Below are 17,247 nucleotides of genomic sequence, written 5' to 3' on the forward strand. Positions count from 1 at the left end.
ATTATAAAAAATAAAAAAGTAAAAGATAATAAATTAAATAAAAATGTAAATGAAATAAATAAAAATTTTAAAAAAATAATAAGAACTAATAATTAAAATAAAAAAAGTGATGAAAAAGTAAAAAAATAATAAAATATAAAACTCGGGAAGCTGGCTAATCAGGAAGCCGACCTGGTGATGAGGGAGCATGGAGCCGGCTTCCCAGCTGATCAGGAAGCCGGGCCGCAAGTCGTTACACATGGCCCAGCTTCCCGGCTAATCAAGAAGCTGGACGTTGAGTCATTACACGTCACCCAGCTTCCTTAATGGGTCTTCCAGTATTGGTATCGGTGTTCGGTATCGGTGAGTACCGGAAAAAAATATCGGTACTTGTACTCCATACCGAAAAGACGGTATCAGTGCATCCATAAAAATAACCTAACAGAATGTCATTTTCCTCCTTCTATGCCTTTCCCTGTCACCTCTTCCATATTTAGGCCATTTTCCCATAGCCTAAGCAACTGTAGGTTCTTCCACCTTCTGTACTTCTGCTTTATAAAAAGGGTCCATTTAGATTTAGAAATTGGGGACATTAAAATGAATGACTCAACAAAAAAAGGATGCATGTTTTAGAGGTAATGAGTATTAAAATATACTGATATTCTCATTACTTACCCCTGTATTTCCCTCAACATACCACTGATGCAATGTATTGGGCGTTGTAGTTATAATGAGTTACCAATGAGTAGATGAGATTGCAATATACATGAGTATTTATTAGTGCATCTTTTTAAAACCAACAAATGCACAAAGTAAGTCTGGAGTCAATTGTTAATGATTAAAAACTGATATTTATGTAGCCCTATTCTGGGGGTCATGTGAGTTGACCACCCCTAGACAGATTATGACTTGTGATGCTATTGAAATCTGTGTAAACTAAAACCCAGCATAAGTGGGAGATATGGAACTTGTCTGGTATGTTTCTATGGCAGGGCTTCTACTCTATTTGGCCTTGAGTAGTGCAAGTGAGACCCCAACTAAGAATACCTTATTTTCAGGTTGTTATCACTTATTCCTCCGCAGAAAGGCAGTCCAGTCCAAATGTTGTTTAAGAATTTTGTTGAAAAATTCATGATGAGAAGGTGGTATACCCATAACTTTTGGCTCCTACAGTTTCTGTTGGACTCTGTACCAGGCATCTGACTGCAGCTACCTCTCCAATGTAGGTTCTTGCATCTACTCCAATGTCCCATAACTCTAGTGTCCTCAACACAAGATGAGCTTAGTTGAGGCCTTCTCAGATACACAGATTCCCTCCAGCATTAAGTCTACTAAGGGCTAGACCCTCAAGACTGGGCTCCAGCCAGGGGTTCAAGCACAGTTTACATCTTTTTTGCAAAGGCAAAGATGCAAATTCCTTAGGGAATGGCAAGCTAACAAACAGGCAGATGCAGACATGTTACACCTCTGACACAACATCCCGAAGTCTACTAAACAGAGTCTGGCAGATAATGTAACAGAGAGAACTCTAGGACACAGCAATATGAGAGAGACTTTTATAAAACAGCAAAATAAAAAGTGCCTAAAGCTTAGGGAACACACCTCTACATTTATAATTATATTTTTAAGTAATATGTTTATATTTATCATTGGCAGCATATGGGCTAGTTCCTGTTTTATGATTTGCCTGGAGTCTAACTTTCATATGGTCCCGACTGCCAAAATGTTCATCTAGCTCTAGCTGTCATTTTCAGTGTATAATATCTATTATTGCTCTGTAATACTGCAGTACCCATAAGTTTATCACTTTAATATATTTTCTTTACCATTTATCTTTATGATATATTTTGTCTTTACTCTAGCCTATTAACATACCGTGGATATTCTGTTCCCCAAAAAAAAGGTTTTTGGAGCTCTCCAACTGGGAATCCTATATACACATAAGAAGAGATATGAATAATTATAGTAATTGGTTTACATATTAAGCATAATATCATAACATGCTGATGCAGACATAAAGGTTCCCTGTCATTGATCAACCTGTCAAAATCCTATACCACTATGTTTATATACTTTCAACAAAAATATGTGTACAATGTCAGTGTATCATAATATTAGATCCTACATCATGTTTTCTCACTTTAAAGATGCCCTTACTACACCAATCATATTATAGAGTACTTCTTACATCTATAGGCATCCGTATTTCTAAACCACATCATCACACTGATAAAGCCAATGCAAGTTAATGTAAGAGAAAAAGCCGAAAGCGGTACTTACTGATCTGATTTGTTGATGCACTGTAAAAGGCATTGACAGTAGTTGGGCTAGTATACCACCTATAAACAAGAAAATAACTTAAATCAAACAGCTGTTTTAGTGAATGTTGTTCATCTTCATTAATGAATACCAAATGTAAGCCACAGTGAACACACATTTGTTTAATTGTCTTGTCTATGTTCAGAAAGAAATTAAAGAATCCAATAGAGTCAAAAGAGAAATAACAGAGTTGGACAAGACAGGCCAAGAAAATATAGATTGTGTTGCCAGCAGTATGGTATATAGTCTAGTGTTACATATATTGTTAGTCTCAAACAATACAAATCCTGACACTCTGACCGACAGAAACAGGGAGAGTTTAGGTGAAAGACTGAACCGTGTTTCTTGTTCTACTACTGTTTAGAATACCCAACTGGCTTTATAGAAATAAAGTATATAAATATATTGAATATACAGTATTCAGCATGACACAGTTGACAAGATTGACATGTATCCAAAGCTAAAATTTTATTTCAGTTAGAAAAGTAGGGATAGGTTAGAACCCCTTTCTGGATAGTATTGCTGCCTCTGTCCTACGGGGACAGAAAGTTTCGGGAAATCCAAAATGTTATAGCTGTCACCGAAACAAGAATAGTTGTGAATTGTACTGGAGGGGGCACTTGCTCCTATGTCTGGGGTTATAGGGTTTTAATAAAAAAAGAAAGCGACCACACTGAATAGTGAAGCTAAAACAACTTTAAAACATTTTACAATGAAAAATGGACTTAGAATTAAGTGACTAGATCAGGGCATGTCACCAAGACAAATCATCCAAACGAATACCAGGTCAAGCCAACAGTTGCTGAAACTTTCTTACAGAGTAGCCACCAATAGGAGAGGGAAAAAGCCAGGATGCATTCACTGAAGTGGACACTGGGAGAACCATAGGAAGAAAAATACAATACCATTCCAAGTATGTACAAAGAGGGGGAGCAAAGTTTTATCCCTGGTGAGAAAAGCAGCTCTACTAAAAAAAATAAATGGGAATTCTGGGTGCTGATCCGTATCACAGTCAATAGAGTACCAAGTTCGCACATCACTGAGCTCGGTCGCAGAATCATCGCTGTTTTAGGTCAAAAGCGGTTTTATACCAGGTAGAAAACAGCGATAGTAAATTAGAATCACTTGCAGAATTGAGCGATAGCGATTCGTTGGGAAATGCGTCATCAGACACTGAAAGACATCTGACACTTTCAGTGTCTGATAAAGAATTTCCACACGAATCGCTATCGCTCAATTCTGCAAGCGATTCTAATTTACTATCACTGTTTTCTACCTGTTCTAAAACCGCTTTTGACCTAAAGGGACGCTTTTTGGATGCCATGGACGTTCACAAGTTTCCAGGCAGAAAGAACAGTAAAAGTGCAGGCAGGACAAAGCTCTAGGGACAAAATTGAAGTGAAATAGTTTGATACATAAGTGTAATCATAGCAGATTACATTGTATTGTGTGTATTCTGTGTAAATGTCATGTTTTCACTTTTGAATTTCCCGCCGGCTCCGCCCCCCGCTGTGACGCCTGAAAACGAAACTATAACTCAGATGCCGGCATCGGCCGGCTGCGTACAGCAGAGGACACCGCGGGCTCGCAGGGACAAAGTAAGTGACACTTTTCTGTGCAATCCCGAGTCTGGCTCGGGATTACCGCTCTTGGTACTGAAACTTGGTACTGAAAATTAACCCCGAGCCAGACTCGGGAATACCGCCAGGGAGGTTAAGATCTGCATATTTGTACTGAGTCATTGGGTTTGTTTTCCTAAAGGCAGATAAGGCTGTTAATTTTGCAAGGGAATTTGCACTTTGCAGGTGAAGTTTCCTCTTAGCTTAGTGAATGAGGTGAAAATCACCCATTCTTCTGCAAGCAAAAATACTGTTCTGTTTGTTTCCTTGTACATGGGATATTCTTTGCAAAGTTTACCACATTCACCAGTGACAATTCCCTTGCAAAGTGAACAGCCTATTTGCCTTTGGTAAATCAAGCCCAGTAACTCAGACATAATTAAAACCAGGAATTCAGCATAACAAGTACACAACTAACATTTTCAGAAGAAAACCTCAGTAATTCTTTCAAATAAGGTTAATTTAAAGTACAACTAAAGGCTCCTGTATGACAGTCTAAAATGTAAAGTACCAAATCCAGTTACAATGTGATGTCCAAGCCAATACTTCCTTAACCTTCCCTGACTAAGCCAAATCTTCTTTCATTTGTGTCCCACTTGCTTTTTCTTTTCCAGACACTTCAAATCACAGTGGAAAGATTTTGGCAACAGAGGCAGTGTTGTCAAACCAGAAAGCAGTGGGTAGGTGTGGCCAAGTACAGATTGACAAGCTACATGCTCGTGAATCAATAGTGAAAATGCTGATAGTCACACCACCTGCAGTGCAAATAGGCACAACATACATGAGAGTGGCAACTCTGCTCTAAATTCAAGAGCAGTGCAGCATCTTTGCCAACCCCATCACAGGAAGCTGCATTAAATGGACTTCACTAGTAGGTTCACTGACCTGACTTTGTAGGGGGAGAGAAAACTGTAAGTGAAAATGCTATAAGTGAGGCAGCACACAATTTTTTAATGTAGGGCCATAGTTCTGCTTTAAGCAATAGACATTAGTAGTTTATGAAAATGAGGGTTTTGACTTGCGTGACTGGAAAAAAAAATTAAAAACAGAATGGGATCATTATGATATTTTATCACCTTTGAATTTAAAAAAAGAAATTGCATATGTTGGATGCTACTTTTATTAAGAATCCTTTACCATACAATACATTCATAAAGAAGCCAGTTGGGCTTGTATGGTTGTAGCTACATTTCAGTTTACCATCTGCTCATGTTAAAGTTTCTTTTTTTAGCCAGAGGTTAGCATGTGAAAGTAGAAATAAGACCCTCGGATAAATGTTGAAATACATACAATAGACTAAAATGGAGACACCTATATATCTGGTCATATAAAAGAAGAGCATGGGGATCATTTATTTCAAAAGCTAACAATAGACTGGACCATAAAATAGTAGTGCAGTTTAACATCTAATTTAGTAATGCTTTACAGAAACGGAATTGAATTAATGACACTGAAGTACTAAGAAGATTTATTTAATGTAATTAATTTGATTAAACATTAGTGGTGAGGGATTTTTAGATATTCTCAGATGAATCATACTGCATGCTGAATATGAGTGTGTAAAAAAGTGGATTCTCCAGAGGGCTTTGGTGAAACCTGGTAGATCAATTTATGTTTTTTAAATATTTTGTAAGCCAGTGCTTTGTAGCATGAACTGCTAACTACCAGCAAAATCAATTTGTATTGCTTTTAAGATCTAGCAGTCCCAGCATTCCAGACTTGTCAACAGTCACATGTAACCCTATCAAAGTATCATCTTCTAAGCCTCACTATTGGTGAGTGAGGCTGCCTATCATAGTTATAGGCCAATAGTGAAAACTCGGATTCAGTGTACCCAGATTTCCAATCCATCAACCCAGGATGTAAGTGTATTTCAGAAAACCTAGCATTCCAAGAAGCAGGGGTACTTACATTAAAGATGGGCCTGTCATGCAGCGTTCTGCAGGTGTCTCCTATATGTAGACAAAGTTGGTACTTATGTGACACTTCAGATTCATATTAACTGCTGTTATATTATATTATAGTGTATGTGTTGTGCTTAATACTGAGGACAATGTGCAATAAAATATGTATTATGCTTTAGTTCTTTGAAAAACAGTAAGAACAGAGCTCAACTGGGTATAAATGGCCCAAGATGCAGAACGAGAAAACCTGTAGGGCCCCATTACTGTTACTAACCACACTAAGACACTGAGCAGCAAATAAGAAACAAACAGCCAGTAAAAAACAATGGGGGATGAAATAAAACCAGAAGAGAGAAGGCCGTAGTGATGTTATCTGTTGCAGGAAGTCTTAAACTGTATGTAAATCCTAACAATTAACTTCTTTTATTTGCTCCCCTTTGGTCAGTTAAATATTGTGTGTGGCCGAGTACTTTAGTATAAGACAATGTGCAGGGCTGACAACATTCAGTCCACAAAAGGAAATTAAGAACTGAGGGCTTTTACGGCAAAACATGAATTTGTCTATGCTTACAGGATATTTAAAGGGATAAAAATCGGGGAAATGTGCATGTATTGCAGAGATGTACTGCATGCATGTATGTTTTATTTTGCCTTGACATACACTTTAAAGCTGGTGCAAAAAGGTCCTCTTATGTCACTGGAGCACATTCAGACCTGCCTAACTATGCCACGCTGAATAGTAGAAGATGACAAGATCTCTTCTAAAATTATTCCATGTGTATCTGACTATTTGGTAGGCCCACTGACAGTGGTTTTTGTGACAAAAGGGGTGTTGTTTTTCTTAAATAGCTCAGGAGTTTTGGAATATAATCAAATAACATATCAAGAGTACTAAAGTGTATCTAAAACCAAGAATAAAATTGTAAAACATTTAATATGTTGGAGCTTACCAGTCTTTAGTCTTTTTTCAAGCTTTCCTTTATATGTGGAGCCTTCCAGTAACATGTTTCCTGTCCTAGGGTGACAATGTTGACTCACTACACTGTACTTCCCCCTCTCACCAGCTCTATAACAAAGGGGGAGGTCTCCCATAGTTTACAGAATTAGGCTTCATTCACACAGGAGCGGTTGTCTGCGCATATTCAGCTGTGTGAAAATGCTCTAAATGTAAAAAACAATGCATAAGACCGTGCGTCCTGCAAAATAGTACAAGTGCGATTTTATGGTGGATTCCACATGTTCGTGGCTATAGTAATAGCCACAACTAAGCAGAATCCGTGAGGTTGTAAAGATTTTAGCGTTTGCGTGCGTGTGGTCTTCTGCATGGAAAACTGCGCGGTGATGCAAATGCTATATGCGAATGGAGCCTTAATCTAGCTTCAGCTGCTCTCCTTGGGATTTCAGTGCAGCAGAGGCACTGTGTTTGTAATGATTACAAGAGAACCTAAACGCTTATAGAATCACTATCAATATATATTAGCTAAAAGAAAGTTAACATCTGGAATGGATAGCTTGACGAACCAAAAAAAACACAACTGACAAACAAATAATGTCACTTACTCTTTTTTAGGAACTTCTTTTCTTAGCCAGGAGAAATCAGATTGTGCTAGAAAGTGCAATGTTTGTAGAACATTTCCAAAATAGTCTGACTCTGAAAATTTCAACTGCATGATAAAAAAAAGTAGAAATATACTCACAGGTGGAAAAATAAAAATATTTATCAATGACATCTCTAAGAAAATAAGATCATCTTATGAAAGGTAACATAAAGGGTAATTGATATTTTCACACTTGTCACAGTCTTGTCACCTAAAAACTTTAAATGTTAAGTAAAGATACCTATAGGCATTAGAAGATCAGTGTCCAAACCTGCCAAAACCAGCAAAACCACAAGCATTATCACATGAAAACTGGCTACCTGGGCTTACCAACATTGAAGCAGGTACCTGCAGCAGGTGCATTTCAGTTAATTTAGCTTTAGTACTCTAAACCAAGATAAGACTATCCTGATAGGTGAAGTCCATGGCATGTACAAACAGCTTCATACATGTGTGTTTATGCAGCACCCACAAGCGAGTAATGGACGTTGTATAACTGACTAGTGTTTAAAGGCAATCTGAATTTTATTGATACCTTAAACCTATGAGTTTTGATATCCCTCCAAACAATTTAGTTCTTAAGAGGGAGATCATTATAATACAGTTAAAAGAAAAAGTAGAAAAATGTGCTTCTTTTTATTATCTAGGATTTATTATTGTCAATCTAAAATTAAAACAGGATGTTATTTTTGCTTTTTTTACACATTACAAGCACATTTAAACTAGTAATAAAAAAATGGTATCTTGTGAGTAGAAAAGTGTGGTATCAGAGAGGAGAATATTATTTAATGAATTGGACTTATACCACACAAAAGGGCAAGTATACTTTGTCTAAAATACAAACTAATACCTTGTGATTTTGTGCATGATGTCTTATGTACCATGTGAAAAGATGTGTTTAAAATTCATACCAGCCCACCTGCCTAATAAACGGTATGGGTGACACTCAGGGGTCTATTTCTGGTTTTCAAACATGAATCACACACGATTTACCCAAGATTCAAACATGTTTCTAATTAAATCATATTGGAAAATAAGTTTATCTTGGGTGAAAGTTGTGTACATCTTGATTCAAAACCTTTATAAATAGATCCCTAATAGACTGTTTACAAGCATTGTGTATCCACAAATACATTTCCAGTTTTTTGTATTTTGTTACATTGCTTTTAGCAATCAAGGGGTACCTGGGTGTGTTTTGGGACTGTGCTCAGGTAACCCATAAAAAGCATAATTTGTTTAACTCTAAAAAGGCAGGTATATCTGGACTTGGCTAATACCAACAACCCCAAATGCCACAATGTAGCTAAAGCATTGAAATACACACAGGATCAGAGAGGAGACAGCAATAAAAACTTGATGGAGGTTCAAACCCTTCCCTTACTCCAAACACCCATCATGCACCCACTTTAACCCTTTCGCTGCCAAGCCCTCCGGAACATTTTTCAAATCAGCTGGCCAAGCCATTTTTGAACTGTATCTTGCAGATATAATGTTTGTTGGGTTTTTCTTTAAGACCACTGTCACTTAACACTGTTAAAGTTGTAATTTTTTTTCATATATTGTAACATAAACTACCAGTCAAAAGTTTTAGAACACCCCCATTTTTCCCATTTTTATTGAAATGTAAGCAGTTCAAGTCCAGTGAATAACCTGACAAAGGTAAGTGGTAAACTGCCAGAGGTGAAAAAAAGAAGTTTAGGTTAGTAAAAACTGAAAAATAATGTAAATTTCAGAGTTATACCAAAAGGCCCTTTTCAGTGAAGAAGTAATGGGTTAACAACTCTTAGTTGTTCTGCAGCAATGTAAGTAAATTAAGCCTTGAAAATGTATGCTAACAAATCCTACAGATGTCCCAACATTTGTTGATTACTCACAGGAACAGATAGTGTTACTACATCCTCTTAAGCAATATTTGGACAGTATTGTACTGCAGAAAGTAGCTCTCAAAATGGTGAGAAAATGCAATTAACAAAAGAAGATAGAGAGACCATTATAACCTTAAAAGTGTAGGTATTTCCTTTACAAAAAAATGCAAAGAAAGCCAAGGTGTCAATGAGTACAGTTTCCTACACCATCAAAAGGCATTTGGAAACTGGGGGAAACTCTAACAGGAAGAGCTCTGGCTGACCCAAAGCAACAACAGAATCAGAAAACATGTTTTTGAGAGTCAACAGCTTGTGTGACAGATGACTCACAGGATAACAGCTTCAAGCACAGTTTAACACTGATCGAAGTAAGCAAGTCTCAGTTTCAACCTTGAAGAGAAGATTTTGAGCTGCAGGTTTGACAGGTCGAGTGGCAGTAAGAAAGCCATTGCTAAAATGACAAAATCAGAAAATTAGGCTTGACGAGGCCATGAAGCACCACCAGTGGGCTACTGATGACTGGAAGAAGGTCTTATGGACCAATGAATCAAAATTTGAGCTCTTCGGTTCATCATGCAGGGTTTTTGTACACTGTCAAGTAGGCGAAAGGATAGTTTATCGGTGTGTGACACCAACTGTCAAACATGGATGAGAAAGAGTGATGGTCTGGGGATTCTGTACTGGATCCAGAATTGGTGACTTGCACAGAGTGGCATCCTAAACCAACACTACTACCACAGGATTTTGCAGCACCATGCAATACCCTCTGGTCAGAACTACCTTAGAAGAAAAGAATGATAGATAGATAGATAGATAGATAGATAGATAGATAGATAGATAGATAGATAGAAAAGAACAGTAGGCTTCAAATCATGGAATGGCCAGCACAGTCTCCAGACTTAAACCCCATCAAGGTGGTCTGGGATGAACTGGACAGAAGGGTGAAAGCAAAGCAACCTACAAGTGTAACACATTTGTGGGAACTTTGGCAACAGTGTTGGCAAGAACTTTCCGAACAAAATCTGATTTCCATTGTAGAAAGAATGCCACAAGTGTGTTTGGCTGCAATATCTGCAAAAGGTGGCTACTTTGATGAGTCAAACATGTAGATTACATTTTGGTAAGAAAAGGATTCCGTTATTTCTTTTGAATGTTGAATTGTTTATTTGTTGTATGCTTTATTTTCAAAGTACATTGAGACATTAAACTGCATAAACTTCAATTTAAAAAAATGAGGGTGTTGTATAAACTTTTGATCGATAGTGCATATGCTTTAACAAACATGTGATTTTGAACCTCTCTTTTAATCGGATATATTCCCAGGTTTGAACATGCATCAATGCATGGATGGACCCATCAGAACAGATTACATAAATGCTAATGTAACATTTAATTCCATATCAAGAATAGAATGTACTTTGTACTCACATTTTAAAATATTAGGTATAATTTTTTTAAAATAAGCAATCCGGAAATGTGAGCAAGAAAATCCTTGAAACATCAAAATAATGAATCTATGCACTTTTGTGAGATTACTATTCTATTTTCTTATGGCAATGTAGTCAGTTCAATCTTGAAAAATAATTTGGAAAAATACAGTGCATGATCATAGCCAATAGTTTTTTTATGTACAAAAATATATTTTATTGGCAAAAGGTAATATATCAGTCCATTTGTCTGGCTTTTTATAGACTAACTGAGCACCTGATTTATCTGTGAACATTCTACCTATGTTATGTGTTATTTATTTTGTATTCTCTAAAGGTTTAGCGTTCTACTCATTTATTAGAGATGGTTTATTGGCTCAGTGCTGAGCTAGGATTTTCTCTGGCTTTACTCTTAACAATAAATAGGGAGAAGATGTTTTGGAATAAGAGCGTTAGTAATCATCAGAGAATGCAAGTCATCCTTTTATCCTTGACATATGTCAAGGACAAATAAGGGTTAAGCGATGCATGTTAGTGCTTTGAAGGAAGTAGGTGATTAAGAGGTGCTTTTCAAGATCGAGTAGTTTTCAACCTAAATATTATAAAAAAGAATAAAAACTTTAAAAACTACAACCTATTTTCTAGATAAAAAGATATTCTGGGCAACCAATATAAAAAAAAAAACCCAAAAAAACAACTGACCACTCAAGAGCAGATAACAAGTCATTGTGAAAGACTTGGAAAATTCATGCTGGGGCTACATGCTACAGTTTTGGGAAGTTGGCTCATCGGTCCATGAAAGGTGTGCTCAGAGGAAAAATATTTCAAAGGGCCAGAAATGGTTTGAAGTCAAAGAGTCAAAGCATAGGTTTTAAGCACAAAATGTTAAACCTGCTCTAATAAAAGTTAGGGATACATAGCCTATGAATAGGTCAATTTCATATTTTTAAATAAATTAAATGTCTTAGAAGCTTTTAATAGGAAGAAATTTGACTGCACATAAGGATGTGTACACTCATAACAGTTTATTGGGACATGTGATGAATCCACAAACTGGCTCTTCTCGCTGACATGTTTTTCTCTGTATAAGTCATATGATTATAGTAGATTTCCGGGTAAAAAGAAAAAAGAAAATAGCTCAGCTAAAGAAAAAATAAAAGAAAGCTTTTGATGCATGAATAACTTGAATCCTGAACTGTCCACTACAGTATTTCCTGTGCACCGCTAGATGGAAGGGAGGAAGAGGGTATTTTACACAATGGCTGCCTTAGATGTTTTTGGGGGTAAAAGCATCTTGGGGGCTATGTCAAAGACATTTACAGAGTAAAACATCTCACAGAGAGCATACAGTCTGGGGCTAGATCACCTGTTGCAATAAACTGTATTGAGCAAGGTTTCCTGGTGTGTGGTTAAATTTGGTTCTTTTTAATTGAGTCTTCTGGGTTTGACAAACCATTTATTGTTCAGAAGGCTGCTGAATTGGAAGCGATGAAATGCTCTGGAAGGTTCAAACTTTTAATACTGTTTTAGTTTTTCCATCTTTCTTGCCACAAATACTACATTTTAATTTTGTATAATATACCTACAGATATTACAGCTTTACAGGCTGAAAATGTATTATGCATGCTATAAACATACTTTTTGCCTGATCATTTTTGTTATTGCTGTAATATTGTGAAAATGTTGTAAGACCTGTCTATAAGAAAGTAGATATTATTAATTATCCTTAATAGTCATCTCAACATTTCATTGCCGTTTCTTATGGCTGTCAGGCCTTGGACTCAGAGGTCCACTATCTCCTTATGATTTAACTAGATGATAATTAAAATCACATTAGCTATATATTTGTGGTGATACATAATATATCTTAGAAATGCACTGTACTTTGTCCTCAGAAGGATACTTCATTAAGCATTACAACATCTCAGTGGCAGTTATTTAATGGGTAAATGTTATGTAATCCAGAGGAGAATTAGGCATTAATACATTTATTGCACATAAGACATCTTTAAGTTACTATCTAATTATATATTTTTGGTTTAAAGTATATTGATAATAGTTGGAATTTTCCTTAGCTAAGTGAATGTGGTAAAAAAAAACTCACTATACAAAAATACTCAATCATATGCAATGAAAAAAAAACAACATTATTTTTGCTTGCACATAATTGGATGATTGAAGTCAACTGGGCGTTACCTCATTTACTAAGCTAATGTGAAATTTCCTTGAAAAGTGAACAGCCCAATTACCTTTAGGAACATGAAAACCATCATGTCAGCAATAAGTATACAGTGATCTCACGGCTGGCTCCGCCCAGTTGTAATGACAGATGAGCGACCCCAAATGACCTGGGGACACTGATCTGTCATTGAACAATAACAACTGGGCGGAGCCAGCCGTCACATCATGGCCGGCTCCACCCAGTTTTTATTCATTGGCCGGGGCCTGCTAGAAGACTCTGGCAGGTGCCGGCTAATAGGATACCAAATCTGGTAGCCCTATTCTTTTTGTTTTTTGCAACCCTAAAGCTAGATTGTGTTCCAGGATGGCAAATAGCTAGAAGTTGGGTTGGGAGCTAAGCTATTTAAGTGTAAAGTGCAAATTTTACTCAAATTGGCATACAATGACATTTGTGTGATGTAAAAATATATTCCATTTTATACAATATTAAAATGAGGGTCCCTTGTATTCTGCGATGCAATTAATGAAGGGGATCTTCTTTTAATCAATGTCATCATACAAAACCTACTGTTAATTGAAAGCACAAATCTGTTCAGTTTCCTTGCCCTGGCTATACAGGAATTAATGTTTCCATGATTTAATTTAACATGTGCTGACACACCATTTAGCCCTATGACTGCTAGAGGCTTCCCATTCCACTGAACCTAATTTTATGTGATAAGAATAAGTGCAAACGCATTGGCATTACACTAACAGTAAATCACAAGTTATATGGCCTGTAACCTATAACATTAATGTGTGTGCACTTTGCTGTACTTCCTTTCCAATATTATTCTGCTTAATGCAGCATAGTGCTGTGCTTTTTGGGTAATAAAATATTATAGTCTGCCATTGGTACAATAAATGGGAAAAAACTGAATAAACAATAAAATGTAAATGTGTAGTAGTATAACAAATGTGAAAACACTGACCACTTAACTAGATTAATGTAATATTTTTGAATACTATATTTTATTTTTGGTGCAAACAAACAGAAAGGCAAGACTGCATATTTTACAATAAACCTATTTCTACTGTACTGATCATCTCCATTCCATAGTGTTGTGTGGCTGCCAACATACTAGTGGATCAGCAAATGATGCCCTTCCTAGTCCTTGACATGATAGAAACAGGAGAAAGTGAAAGATAAGAGAGAGAGAGAGAGAATGTGAATAAAGTTTAAAATTATGTTCATAAAATGAAATCAAAGTTTATAATTTCAGAAAATAAATGGGTTAGTTGCCAAGTCTGGCACCAGTCTTTCTGATGAATATTGAAATATCACAAATGTTGACCTCTCTGATCTGCATCCTTGTTCCAGGTTGATTACTCAGTAAATATTGAACCCAGAAGATCAAACTAACAGTCGGGCAACTTTTATTAAGCAAGATACCACCAGAATCAGGAGCATATCAGGTCTGAGTCCAAATACTTCACATCTTTTACATCTTTTGTAATGGCTTTAAACATCTGTGTGAAAATTGCACCTGGAGTCCTGGGCAGTCAACAATGATGGTTTTGAAATTATTAGTATTTGATTTATCTTTGTTTTTGCACTCGTTTTTCACTACAAACACATGCACAGTTAAAGTATATCTAAACTAATAATGTATTGCTTCTGACCCGAAGAAGAGAGGTTCACTCTCGGAGCTTGTCTTTTATATATTTTGTTAGTCCAATAAGAAAGGTATCATTGCACACTGCAATACATTAGCTAAAAAGACAGCAAAAGCAGTGTCTTTCTTATGTAAACTACCAAATATTGGATTTAAACAAAGGTAGACATGTTTTTAGTCTAGCCTGTGTGACAACTATGGCTCCCTTCATAAATACATTAAAAAAGCCTTGTAGCCATGAACAGACAGGAACCTTACTAATCACCATTGGATCACCAGGGAATGATGTGTATAGTTCGGACGGAGCTTACAGGAGCAGCTATGCGGTCTGCATCCGACAGAGATGCAGAGCGTGTAGCCGCTCCTGCATGTGAGGCACGCGGTCGGTGACCATGTGTCCAACTTGTTAGTTGGCTGCGGGCCACATAGTACTCGCGGGCCAGTACTTTGAGATCCCTGGTATAAGATATTATCCTAGGAGATTATCCTAGGAGCCCTTAAATATTATGTAAATTCTGATAATGGACATTTCTTATTTGGATCCTTTTGGTCCATTCTAAACACTATTGAAAGCATTTTGTTATTTCCTTTTGATAAGCCTAAAATAAAACCTGTTGATCTTGCTGGAAATGTTGTGAGCTGAGAACTTACTGTGCTGACTGTTATAGAGTAAAATACATTGTTTTCTGAAGACTAAAGAGCCAAGACCCTCTATGTTATGGACAATAGGAGAGAGATGGGTTTTGTAGTTCTGTCTTGTTTTTGTTGTCCTAATACCAAAGAGCAAGAGAGTTTTGTCACCCTAGAACAAGAACATTGGCAGATTCAGCAAGTGAAAAAAAAGCCAAAATGTTCCAAAAGAAAAAAACGAATGCAAGCGCCACATCTAAGGACTGATAATCAGCAATATATAAAAATGTTGCTTTTGGGTAGTTGCTGGATGACAAGAACTCTTACCACTATCTCCGGGTTCCACTCTAGATACATCACACTGGCCAGACGGGGGACTGCAACTAGTTTTAATACGATTGTGTTGGGTACTGGTTTAATTCAAGACTTATATATATATAGACAGTTATAGACATATGTATAGACATGTGCTAGGATGTTTGATGTTCATTTTCTGACATGTTCTGTTGCGCCCACTCAGGGGGCTATACTTGTATTGCAATTTATGTATTATATACCAATAAAAATGATTTGCTAAAAAAAAAAAATGCATTCAAACACTTTAACTGCTAACAAAAATGTAACTTACTTGTGTATCACTGAGCTGTAGATCCTTAAATCATGTCTGAATTCATGCTAACACTGTACTTCCTTCTGGTGGTTGGCTACTTTTGTTCTCCATGGTCCCTGTGTGTGTTGTAAAGTACCCACCGCTCCAAGCTCACTCCCGTTATGGTCTACAATCTCATGTTTAGTTTACTGATTTGTATTGAGATTGTAGTCCATCACGGGTGCATGCATGCATTTATAAGGTTTAACTCCTGAATTCAGTGTCACTTTAAGATCTCCAAGCTGGCACTTTTTCCTGTGAGGGCTGTTCTGTCATTCTGTGTTCCAGCCATCACTTACCTGCCTCTGATCTTAGAGCTGCAAAAGGAAGTCGATGATTAAAGACTTCCCTTTGCCAGGCACTGTGATCACAGGTCTGAACAGGGAATAGATAGCTATGCAACACCCACCAGCTAGCACTGCCTGTGTGTCCCACTGTAATGAAGGAGTAAATAGGGGAATATCTCCATTTAGATCTACCAACCCAACATATATTATTTGTATGGGCCTGGGATGCAGGGTTTATTTGTCCCTCTCCCTTGCACAGGTATAAACATGCATTCAGTTTAATTGAAAGTGCTTATGTGTCAGTCTAAAAAACAAATCAGGTGATTGGATTGTGCCAGCACATCCTATTGTCCTCTAATGTTATTGATCAGCCTTAGATATATTGTACTACATAAAAACATTTTTACAAGCCAATCATGATTATTAACCAAGTTACTGTAGCCTTAGTCCAAATCTGAGCCATTCTGAAGCATGTAGTGTTTCACTTTCCTCTGCAGAGTAACATCTGGGAGCATTGTGACAGGTAATAAATAAAATTGCAGCAAATCACAATTCAGCAAGAGACACCATAGGAGTCAGCAAGGAGATTTGCCGCATTCTCATAATCATGTACTTGTTTACAGTTTCATCAAAAAGCTCATTTTAATATAATTTCTAGGTTTAATATAAATAATTACTGCATTGAAAACAGACTTTCAGCTCAAGCTTCCATAATATTTATTTTTAATATCCTAACCCCACATTAAAGGACCAACAAACCTAAAATACTATAATTTGTTTAAACAGTTTTTAAAACTATTGGCCAATATATAATTAGAGTAATTTACCCCCTGCTGCATCATATAGTATAAGAACTTTAAAGGTTATGCATTAATGTGCACTTTTATATAGGTCATGTAGTTACTAGGTGACCTCGTTTGTCACTTTATGCCTAGAGTGCTTATTTCCTCTTAAAATATTAAGGTTTTAATATGAAGCAAAGAAAATGTGTGTCTGAGGGCATTTACAAATCCATACTGTTACTGACCTTCAAAAATTGTATCATTATTATAAGAAAAAGTATGTCCAGGCATTACCTAAATTAACCCCTAACCTCCCCCCCCCCCCCCCCCCCCCCCAGCAACCGCCAGGCCC

At 36.8% G+C, this 17,247-nt stretch overlaps 1 protein-coding gene across 1 annotated transcript in view; it reads right to left on the reverse strand.

Annotated features, from left to right (window-relative positions):
• PHEX (phosphate regulating endopeptidase homolog, X-linked) overlaps window positions 1-17,247 on the reverse strand; it is a 145,503-nt gene that overhangs the window by 17,717 nt on the left and 110,539 nt on the right. Inside the window, exons 16-19 of the mRNA XM_018562426.1 lie at window positions 8,857-8,870; window positions 7,382-7,485; window positions 2,260-2,318; window positions 1,855-1,909 (exon numbers count right to left, since the gene is read on the reverse strand). Coding sequence (XP_018417928.1) covers window positions 1,855-1,909; window positions 2,260-2,318; window positions 7,382-7,485; window positions 8,857-8,870 — 232 coding nt within the window. The remainder of the gene's footprint in view (window positions 1-1,854; window positions 1,910-2,259; window positions 2,319-7,381; window positions 7,486-8,856; window positions 8,871-17,247) is intronic.

The sequence above is a fragment of the Nanorana parkeri genome, unplaced genomic scaffold, assembly GCF_000935625.1.
Source record: "Nanorana parkeri isolate BGI_ZX_2015 unplaced genomic scaffold, ASM93562v1 scaffold577, whole genome shotgun sequence".
Taxonomy (NCBI): domain Eukaryota; kingdom Metazoa; phylum Chordata; class Amphibia; order Anura; family Dicroglossidae; genus Nanorana; species Nanorana parkeri.